This window comes from Sorex araneus, chromosome 2 (assembly GCF_027595985.1).
Source record: "Sorex araneus isolate mSorAra2 chromosome 2, mSorAra2.pri, whole genome shotgun sequence".
NCBI lineage: Eukaryota > Metazoa > Chordata > Mammalia > Eulipotyphla > Soricidae > Sorex > Sorex araneus.
In genome coordinates, this window is record NC_073303.1 from 229559217 (window position 1) to 229570882 (window position 11666).

Sequence of the window (11666 nt, forward strand, 5' to 3'; positions counted from 1 at the left end):
TGTGGTAATCCTTAAGGACTGTAAGGTGTGGCTCAAGACAAACGCAGGAAAAAAAAAAAAATCTGTAGACTGGAGTGATATTATAGCACAGGAATTGAGGTACTTGCCTTGCATACAGCTGACTCCATGCTTCAAATCACGAACAATACCAGGGGTCAGTCCAAAGCGCAGAGCCAGGAATAGTCCCCTGGATACCACAGGTGTGGCACAGACCTCCACGTGCTTTTCTCTCTGCATTCCACTCCCCCAAAGAGTTTATGCATTTGAGTGTTACTTGATTGATCGGGTTATTGTGTTTCTATAATGTGTTGGATGCCTTTTAATTTGGGGAGGGCAACAGTCAAGGGTTACACTGGCAACAGTCAAGGGTTACGATTACTCCTGGCTCTGTGCTCAGGAGTTATTCCTGCAGGTGCTCGGGGGGCCTGGAATGCCAGGGATCGAACGTGGTCAGCTGTGTGCAAGGCAAGCTCCCTACTTGCTGTACAATCTCTCCAACCCCTTTTTGGGGTCTGAGGAGGTGTAGGAGGGGAGACCACACCCACTGATGTTCAAGGATTACTCCTGGCTCTGCACTCAGGAATTATTCCAGGAGGTTCTCTGGGAACCTTATGGGTATCGGAGATCAAACCTGAGTTGGCTGCATGCAAGGCAACTACCCTATCCACTGTACTATTGTTTCAGCCTATTACCTTTTACATTTTAAGCTATAGACATCTTGATTGTTGATGTCATTTGGTGCCATCAAGCCCAGGCCTCCACCCAACATCTAGTTTTCTTGTGCTTTAGTAGTTTAGGGTTTTGTTTTCTCTGCAGGCCACAGGGCTTGGGGTTTTGCTCATACCCTATGGTGCTCCAGGCTACTCTCAACTCTTTGTGCTCAGGGCTTACTCCTAGTGGCTCTCAGGCAACCGTGTGCTGCCCAAGATCAAGCCAGTGTCAGCCTTAAGCAAGGCAAGTATTTTAGCCCCTGTCCAGAGGTGTTCAGGTGAGTTTTCATTCACTCAGCAAATTCTGGGTGAGTCTTTATTTTGTTCACAGTATTAACCATACCTATTTGGAGTCTGTTTGCCACAAACCTGTCTTAAACCCTCTTTAATAATTTAAGTGGGACAACACAGGAGGAGGGAAGCAAGAACATCGCCATGTCTTGAAAGAGAACATGCAGGGGCTAATTTTAAACCTAAAAATGACCCCAACATGTTTAGCTTGAGGCTTGAGGGACCATATGCCGGGAACCAAGCCACAGCACCTTCATGCAAGTCTCTGGCCTGAGTTATTTATTCTTTTCATTGCCACTTCGACTGAAACCATCATTGCAGCTACTGAATTGATATTTTCTTCTAACTTTTTCTTTCTACAGATTCTTTGCCTGGACTTCAGGAAAAGCCACTAAGTGTTGGTGCTTCGGAGGAGGTGTACCTCAAACAGCTACCTCACCCTGCGCCTCCTCTGCAAGCTGGCTGTACCAGGCAGAGATCTCCGCCAGAGAGGGAAACGGAGGGGCCAGAGGTCAAAAGCGACTCCTCAGAATCTGGAGACAACTGTAAAGTCACAAAGGGCAAGAACACCTGGCACTCGGAGCAGAGTTACTCCAGCCCCGCAACCCAGGAGTGTCTGAGAGACCTCTCCGCCCTGGCAGATCGAGGGGCTCTCCCTGAAAATGGAGCCATTGTCGAGTCCAGCCCTTGTGGATCTGAGGCAAAAGGCCTTGGGAATAGTGGCTCAGAAAAACCACTGTGCCCCAGAGGTAAAACACTGCAAGAGAGCATGGCGGCCGCAGGCCAGAACCCAGCCACTCCTCCCAGCACAGACACCAGTTTGATGGGAGGTGCCGTCAGCCAGTTCTCTCCCTTATACATGCCTGGCCTGGAATACCCAAATTCAGCCGCTCATTACCACCTCAGTCCAGGCCTACAAGGTTTGGGTACTGTTATGGGAGGTAAACCCTCCGCATCACACCCTCAACATTTTACCCCGAGGGGCTTTCAGTCGAACAACCCTCATACTGGAGTCTTTCCCCGGTATCGCCCTCACCAAGGACTGAGGTACTCCTATCAGCCGCCCCCGCAGCACTCCTACCATCACTATCAGCGAACTCCTTACTACACGTGTCCACGGGGCTTTTCTGACTGGCAGAGACATCTCCAGCCCCCAGGAAGCCCAGGTGGGCCGCCTCCTGCTCAGCCTCCCCCTCCAAGGCCCCCGTTCCAAGATAAGAGCCCCGTGGCTAATCTACAAGGCTGTGAGACACTGAATGCTGCCTTAACTTCCCCGAGCCGCATGGATGTGGCGGCGACTAAGGTAGTCCCAGCTGATGGCCAGAATCCTGCGCCAGAGGAAGAAAAGCTGGATGAGTCGATGGAGAGGCCAGAGAGTCCCAAAGAATTTCTCGACCTGGACAACCATAATGCAGCTACCAAGCGACAGAGTTCGCTGTCGACTAGTGAATATCTTTATGGAACTCATCCTCCACCTCTGAGTTCAGGCATGGGGTTCGGTTCTTCCCCTTTCCTACCCCATGGCGTGATGCTGCAGACAGGGCCTCCTTATACACCACAGCGGTCAGCTAGCCATTTTCAACCCAGGGCCTACTCTTCCCCTGTCGCTGTCCACCCGCCTCATCATCCAGTGGCTCCCCAGCCCAATGGCCTCTCTCAGGAGGGCCCCGTCTATCGCTGCCAGGAAGAAGGCCTGGGTCACTTTCAAGCAGTAATGATGGAACAAGGTGGCACTGGAAGTGGAGTAAGGGGACCGTTCCAAGAAGTGTACAGACCGGCAGGGTAAGGCAGCATTAGGTTGGGCTGTTTCTTTGTCTCTTTGTTCAGCTGAAGTGACACTGGTTCATAACGTGCAGGCTCAGGGGTACCGCCGAAGAGTCAACATCAGCATACATGTTGTATGCTCGCCATTGAAAGTCTGGGGAGAGAGCTCAACAGGACAGAGTGCTTACTTGATATACAGGAGATCTGGGCTCAATCTCTAGCACTACATGGGCCCCTGAGCACAGCTGAATGTGGCCCCAAAATGGAAAGAGAAACTAATTGCCTATATTCTATCCTTCACCATGCAGTTGGCCACTTTTACCCAGTTTGTTCATCCCTTTCCCCGTTCCCCTCTGGTAATAGCAGTTCTCTTGTTATAATCTAAAAGAGGTTCTTTTTTGTTGTTATTGGGCCGTTTGTTTATGTACCAAATATGAGTGAAATAACTGACTTTATATTTTTTTATATAAGTGAGTAATGGACTGAAGTGATAGCGCAGCAGGTAGGGCTTCTGCCTTGCATGCAGCCGAGCTGGGTTTGACTCCTCCATCCCTCGGGAGAGTGCTACCTGCTGTGCTATCTATCGCTCCAGCCCCTCTAGGTTTTCCTTACAGAAGGCATTCCCCTGTTCCTCCTGTGGCTTGCACTCCCAACTTCCAGAGGCAATCCAAGAGTGTTTCTGGACTTTCCTCATTGTCAGTGTAAGATTCAGCTCTTTTCTCTTTTTTGAGACTTGTATATTATTGGGCTGGAGCGATAGCATAGCAACTAGGGCATTTGCCTTGCACGTGGCCAACCCAGGTTCAATTTCCTCCGTCCCTCTCGGAGAGCCCGGCAAGCTACCAAGAGTATCCTGCCTGCATGGCAGAGCCTGGCAAGCTACCCGAGGCATACTCGATATGCCAAAAACAGTAACAACAAGTCTCACAATGGAGATGTCACTGGTGCCCGCTTGAGCAAATCAGTGAACAACTGGGTGACAGTGCTACAGTGTTACAGTGCTGCAGCAAGTAGTAATCCATTTCATATCTCTACTATAGCTTTAGCCTCCCAGCCATCTATGTCATATAGTCATTTCTAACTCTTGGTTATTATGAATGATTTTGTGAACCTCAAGATGCACATATCTCTTTGACATAATGTTTTCATATTATTCCAATAAATTCTCAGAAGTGAAAAAACTATAGTATTTCTATTCCTGATCTTTAAAGGAATCTCCATAATTATTTTTTACAGTGTCTCTACCAGTTCAACTGTTTGAGGGTTCCCTTTTCTTCACATCCTCACCAAAACTTTTTTAAATTGAATCACCTGTGATACACAGTTAGTAAGTTGCACATGACTGACTGGGTTTTAGTCATAAAGTGTTCCAGCACTCAGCCTTTTACCAGTGTACATTTCCCCCTGCCTACCTCTGACAGATACTCTGCACACCCCCTTTCCTTTGGGGCATGGCGGTTTGCAGTACAGGTATTGGGAAGGTTATCATGTATATCCCTTTACCTCCTTTTAGCACTCTGTTCTTGTCCAGAGTGATCAATTCCTAAGGCACAATGGGTAGGGCATTTGCCTTGCACTTGGCCAACTCAGGTTCGAATCCCAGCATCCCATACGGTCCCCCTGAGCACCGCCAGGAGTAATTTCTGAGTATATAAGTCAGGAGTAACCCCTGCGCATCACGGGGTATGACCCAAAAAGCAAAAAAAAAGAAAAAAGAGTGATCAATTCCAATTATCGTTGTCATAACTTCTCTGCCCTAACTGCCCTTCCTGCCCCAACTTGTACCAAGCTTCCAATCATGAACCATTCATCCTGGCCTTTATTTCTACTGTCCTTGAGTATTAGTCTCATGCTGTTTTGTTGTTGTTGTTTGGATTTCTTTTTTTTAATCCCACAAATGAGTCCAATCAGTCTCTATCTTACCCTCTCCCTCTGACCATTTCACTTAGCATGAAACTCTCCATATCCATCCATTTATAAGCAAATTTAATGATTTCACTTTTCCTGGCGGCTGCATAATATTGAATATGCAGATGTGCTATAGTTTCTTTATTCAGTCAGCAGAGGACTCAAGTTGTTTCTAGGTCCGCGGGCACTCAGGTTGCTTCAGATTCTGGCTGAATAGCACTGAAATGAACATGGAAGTGCAGATGGCTTTTCTGTATTGTGGTTTTCAACAAAACTTTTTTTGAACTTCATCAAAATTTTTTGATAGAGCCATTCTCACAGGTGGTTTGGTTTTCTTTTGGTTTGCTTTGCACCCAGCCGTACTGAGAACTTACTCCTGGCTCTGTGCTCAAGGGTGACTCCTGGCAGCCTCAGGGGACTGTATGGGATGCCGGGTTCAACCTGGGTCAGCCACTGCAAGGCTGACCTACGACTATGCTATTGCTCCAACTCCCGAGTGTGAGTTGATGACAAGCAATGTTGGACAGCTTTTCAAATGCCTCTTGTGTCTTATTTGGAAATGTGTCCCTTGAAATCCTCTGAGATTGAGTTTTTGGCTTTTTGTTTGTTTTTTCAGTTACAATGTGAGTTGGGAAATGACTCAAAGGACTAGAGCTCGTTTTCTCTCTCTCTCGCTCCTCTCTCTCTCTCTCTCTCTCTCTCTCTCTCTCTCTCTCTCTCTCTCTCTCTCTCTCTCTCTCACACACACACACACACACACACACATGAGAATAGATGTTGACTTGGAATACAAAATGATCCTAAAAATGAGTATATCCTGGTGATCTAGGACCAAGAAAAAAATGTGAGTTTGTTTTGTTTGGAGGACACTCCTGGCAGTGCTCAGGGCTTACCCCTGACTGCTGCCAGGGCACCCCAGTTGGACACATGCAAGGCAAATGCCCTCCATTCTGTACTGGGCTCCCGCCTGTGAATTGTTGATGTGGAAGTCATTGTAAAAATTCATTATTCAAAATCAAACCAAAAAATATTTTGACCTGAGAGTCCAGTTTTATTTTTGGCAATTTCCCCCCTCATGAAAGTGACTCGACACTTAAGTGACTATTCAGATTGGGAGTATTGGGGAGTGTTCACCTGGCAGGGTTCAGGGCACCATATGGGATGCAGGGGATTGAACCTGTGTCGACCACATGCAGGGCAAGTGTCCTACCCACTGTACTGTCACTCCAGCCCTGTGTAGGTGTAGATAAATACTAGAAACTGGATAGCAACAACTCAAGCACAAGCAGAAAGTGTCATCAGTATTACTGCTCAGGCCCCAATAGGTCTCTTGCAAACTTCTGATGGACGATCATGTGTAGCAGTTAAGGTCTTCTCTCTTTTTGTCATCTTTTGTTGAATGAAAAAAAAACCAGATTCGTCCAGAATTAAAACAGGGGTTGTGATAATACAGTGGATAAGGTGCTGAAGCAAGTTCCACGCCTGGGACCCCATATGGTCCCCTAAGCCTGTCGGAGGGTTGTCCTTGAGCACAGAGCTAGGAGTAAGACCTGAGCACAACTATGTGTGGTCCAAACTCTCAGAATGGGGAAGGGGGAGAAAAGGGTCAATTTTAATGTGAAGTGTCCCAAAGTTTTATGGAGTTATTTCCCCCATGCGTTTAGAATCAGATGAGGAACTGTGTGATATTCTATACTTGCTTCCTCACACTAGGAGGCTCATGATGTCATGTAACTGGTGATTTCACTTGTGATCGGTGAGTGCTTCATGATGAGAGTGTCATTTTTTCCTTTGCAAATTATAACATTGTTAACACTTCCCTGTTTGTCCCTCCAGGGCGCAGCTGCAGTCAGCCCTGTCACAGTCCTCGTTCCCAAAGACTCCAGCACCAGCAGCATCACAGGAAGACCTGCCCCCACAGAAGCCCCCAACAATTCCTCTGGACCAGGTAAAATATTATAAATACTCGGCTCGATAGACTGAGTAGCCCAGGTTCAGTGCACAGAACTGAGCAGCACTTGGTATAGCCCAGAAACCCAAATAGTAGAATGTAAGTATCTGATGACTTTATTGAAGTCTGTAAAAGAGTTAAGATATCCTTCCTGGTAACACAGGAACTGGAAGCACTTCTTAGTAGATCAGGTGAAATGAACGGGACAGGCCCTGGGAGGCCAGAGGTACATGGTAGAGCACATGCCCAGTCCCTGGTTTGATGGTTTGATGGCTGTTTCTGTTTTTATTTTGTGATCTCTGTTTTAACAAAAATAGGTAGAATGGGGTAGTATTACAATTTAGGAGTCAAGGGGCACCAGGGCCAGAGAGAATATCATGAGTAGGCATTTGCCTACTATCAACCCAGGTTTGATCCTCGGCATCCCATTGGTCTTCTGAGCACTACCAGGAGTGATTCCTGAGTACAGAGCCAGGAGTAACCCCTGAGCATCACTGGATGTGGTCCCCAAAGACATTGAGTCGAAGGGTGGCCTATATCATCCCTCGAGCCCTGTTAGGAGTGATCCCTGAGTGCAGAGCCAGGAGCAATCTCTGAAGATCTCCAGGTATGGCTGGCCCCCTCCCCAAAACACAAATTAACAGATTCTGTTTCAAAAAGATCTGCATACACAGGTTCATTGCGGCACTAAGTATGATAGTCAGGATATGTAAATAACCCCGACTGTTCAACAGATAAAGTCATGTTCTGTGTACACAATGAAATACTATGCAAAGGTGGAATCACACACTTAGTTGCAACTTGGATGGAACTAGCAGATGGGAGAGGGAACAGGTGGTATTATGTTCAACAGAGTAAGTCAGAGGGAGAAGCAAAGTCCCAGATGAGGGGGGCAGAGAGATAGTATAGCAGGTACGTTGCTTGCTATGCACTTGACTGACCTGGATTTGATTCGCCAGTGCCATTTATGGTCCCCTGAATCCTATCAGAACTGATCCCTAAATGAAGAGCCAGGAATCAGCCCTGAACTGGTTGTGTCCCAAGGAAAAAAAATCAAACCAAGAACCAGATAATCTCATCTGTGATGTAATATAAAGAAACAAAACAACAGTTATAGACATAATGAAGTGACAAACCCTCAGTTAAAACCCTTGATTTACAGAATTGAGGTTGCCAAGGGGATGAACTAGAAATAACACAAAGCCATTGGTGGAGGTCGTAGCTACTTTGGTGATATTGCGGTGTGAGTTCAAAAAGTGTGTGGGTCCATGATGCTAACCCCACCCAGGACAGCCTATGGCGATGGGTAAAATAAGGAGGGACCTGGCCTGCCAGGCTGGTTGTAATCAGTCACCATTATTCCAGTCTCACTGTGTTAGTTACAGAGCCACCATCACGGGTTAGGGGTAGCAAATACATAGATGTGGTAGCATAATCAACATATTTGTAAAGCCCTTCATTCCCAGGGAAGCTTCTTCTAAGACAAAACCTCATCTTGCAAGGAGATCTGCCCAAGGGCAGAATTCTTTCCCCTTTCCTTAGCACTGTAGCACTGTTCTCCCGTTGTTCATTGATTTGCTCGAGCGGGCACCAGTAACGTCTCCATTGTGAGACTTGTTGTTATTGTTTTTGGCATATTGAATACGCCATGGGTAACTTGCTGGGCTCTCCGAGAGGGACGGAGGAATCGAACTCAGGTCGGCCACGTGCAAGACAAACGCTCTACCCGCTGTGCTGTCACTCCAGTCCTCCCTTTCTTTAGTATCCATTTAAATAGTCGTCTTGAATTTACTTCTTAATAATATTTCTATCTGTGCATAAATTCCTGGCTCTGTGCTAAGGGATTACTCCTGGCTGGCTTGGAGGACCAAAGGTGGTGCCGGAGACAGAACCCAGAGTAGCCACTAGTCATTTTGTATGGGCACAGCAAGAGATATAAGCTTCTTAATATAAACTTAAAGGGTGAGTCTCCTAGGACATCTCACTATAGATCCCAGACTCCAGTCCTCAGGCCACGTCAGTCCTTCCTAACCCCAGCAGGGTCCTTAGCCAGTTACTTCTTTTTGGGTCATGACAGAGTTTGTCCATGACCTTGCTCTTATTATAAGTTTTATGGCTGTTGGCCTGTCCCTTTTCGGTGCCAGGGTAGCTTATGGCTTTCGCTGGGTCTATCCAAATCCTTAGTTGGCCCCTCCTTTTGGGGTGTTAGGAACTAAGGGCAGCTGAGACTTAAGTCAAGTAAATATGACAGATGCCCAAGAGTAAGTATGATTCAGGGTCAGTTAACTCCCAAGTTACAAAAGCATAGCATTAACTGTCTTCCTGTGTCTGTACAAAGTAAACTGCAAAGGACATAAAGGAAACAGAAAGTATTATTTCACTTACATATACAAAATCCAGAGTCCTCAGAAGAATCTGACTTTACAAGTCACAGGGTCTGATTAGGGAGAAGAGCAGTTAACAGATAGGGAAGCAAAGCACAAAGGAGAAGTCAAAGATAAACACAAAGGAAGTGGGAATGCTTTGGGAGCACTGTGATGGATGTTAATAAGCCTAAACTGCAGCAGAGGAGAAAGGATGAACCACTGTTATCCAACATTTAGATGTAGCGATTGTGTACATCAAAATCGTAAGTGTTAGGGCTGGAGAGATAGCACAGTGGGTAGAGCACACACATGTCTTCCTGGTCCCCCAAGCACCGCCAGGAGTAACCCCTGAGCATCACCAAGTATGGCCCCTCCCCCAAAAATCATAAATGTTAACACTGTTGTGAATGTGTTATTTAAACTACAACAAGAACAGATAAAGTGGAAGGCCCCATCCCTTATAAGCCAACTGACAGGGGAACTTAGTCAAGCCACTTTCCTGTTTATACAGGGATATATTCATTTATTGATTTATTTTGTTTTTAACAACGCGATTACTAATTTTCTTATGATTGTCTTTGGTTTCTTTCTTCAGAGTTAGTCTTAGGAGGAAATGGCTCAGTAAAATGGAAAGCTGCACATGAAGACTGAAGATGAAGGTGTGGGGCAAGATCTCCCGTTGGTCTTCCTACGCGCCACCCACCGCAGCTCTCTGCAGCACAGCTCGTCCTGCCATTCGGCTGCTGGAACCACTCCTGGAACCCTAGAAGCACACTCCCTCGATGGCTAACAAAGCTTGCGAAGTCCCGGGTCAGGATGGGTCAGCATGGCTGATGGACAGTCAAGAACAAATGAAGTGGAATTAGTGATGACTTTTCCAAGTCATGTTCAGGGGAAATTCATCCTTAAACTTGGGGAAAGGGGCATATCTAGGAAAGGAGTGGTGCTTTTAAACTTTCATGAGCAGCTAAAAACTCAGGTATATATGTGGGGAAGGGACTACTTGTAGTATTAACATGTTCAGAGCTGGGTCCAGTTTACAGAATTTTCATGTTGCCTTTAAAATAATTTTTGTTGTTGGTGGTGAATGTATTGTACATAAAGAGGGAAAAGTGGGTGGAATATGGTAGAGGTGAAAATCCTAACTCTGGTGGGCACCCAGCACTGGAGTGATCCTTATCTGTTTACAATCATGTCACACTGAATACTTCGGGGAGCTGGAGAAGAGGGTGAGAATGTTTTAATCTTAAAATGTCACTGTGCTTCGTCACTGGCCAGCTATTCTTTGAAAGCTAATGGCCTTCTTTTCAGTCTACCTAAGGAAGTACAGTTACCACCTACCAGAAGATTCAGCTCAGAAGACAAGCTGCTCAGGATTAAATCCTGGATTTCAGAGAGCATAGCCCTTCCTGATTTTGCCACCACCTATCAGACAGATTTAAACCAGTACCAGAAATTGGAATCACTAGAGTATTTTGTTTATTAGAAGATGCGATGCATCATCCTTTCACAGACTGCCAGGTCTGTGATCTGCAATGCGTCACACAAAGCTTTTCTGGCACGAATCACATTTTGTGGAAGTGACTACTCAGGTTTGTATATGTTAGTATCAATACAGAAATTGCACACAGTTTTGAATAGGAAAAATCGTATCTATAGATTTACAGTTTGAATTTAGAAATATTCCAGTATAGTTTTTATTCATTTTAAGTGAATTATAGTAATGTAAGTCACGGTGGTTTAAAATAGCTATCAAGAAAAATTCTTGGAAACCATTTGTCATATCTGATAGGAAATAATTTTACAGTATTAAATTACTTTATTACAGTTTTAGAAGGGAATTACACTGGATTCTCCCTCTGTAGCATTCTGTATGATTTTAGCTGAGACTCCACCAAAATTAGGACTTGTATGTTTTAAATTTAAATAAAAGGAAAAAGTAAAAAGGGAAGGGGGGAGGAAAACGCCCTAAAGTCACAAATTTTTGTAAGATTTTTAACCTACATTTTGGATAGTAGAAAGACTTCCATGAAATATTGATCTGCCCTGAATCTTTTATAAACTCAGCTGTGAGATTAGCCAGTCTGTTATTTTTAAAGTTTGCTATAAGAAGCAAAGGGAAATGATGTTACACAAAAGGCTCCAAGACTCTAGGTCCCAATGATTCCTTATAAATGAATGATGCTTTTTCCCACCAGTGGTGGTGTTCATGCAGCTGGCGGGATGGAGAGTTCGGTGGAGAACACAGATGCCTCTAAAACAGGCACACAAGATGCAAGTCTTTTCTCTGAAATACTTCAATTTTAAATTTTGGTGTGCTCTTCAGTGCATTGAGTTTTGAGGGTGTGTTCTCTGATCCTGTTCCTTACTGGAAAACTGCCATTGGCAGGGAGTAAAGAAGTCAGCCTGATCCCCACAGGAGTAACAGATAAGTCAGCCTGTGGCGAGGTCTCTGTCGGGCGTAGAGTTAGTGCAGCCTGATGTGATTGAGGCTTCAGCCCCTCTGTTTCATGTTTGTGTAAAAGCAGGGAGGGAGGAAGACCCCGAGCAGTCTTCCCGCATGATTGGGGTGAGTAGACCTGATTAAGGCCTGGAACATTCTGCCACTGGCAACCTTCGGCTTTTCATCAAGTAGCCTGAGCTTCTGACGCCTCACTAACAAGGAGGGACTAACAG

At 45.6% G+C, this 11666-nt stretch overlaps 1 protein-coding gene across 1 annotated transcript in view; it reads left to right on the plus strand.

Moving 5' to 3' along the window:
* The window catches only part of LOC101546748 (chromatin remodeling regulator CECR2), a 163741-nt gene extending 153481 nt beyond the window's left edge, over nt 1–10260 (plus strand). Inside the window, exons 16-18 of the mRNA XM_055129168.1 lie at nt 1364–2783; nt 6510–6621; nt 9586–10260. Coding sequence (XP_054985143.1) covers nt 1364–2783; nt 6510–6621; nt 9586–9591 — 1538 coding nt within the window. The 3' untranslated portion in view covers nt 9592–10260. The remainder of the gene's footprint in view (nt 1–1363; nt 2784–6509; nt 6622–9585) is intronic.
* Nucleotides 10261–11666: the final 1406 nt, after the last annotated feature.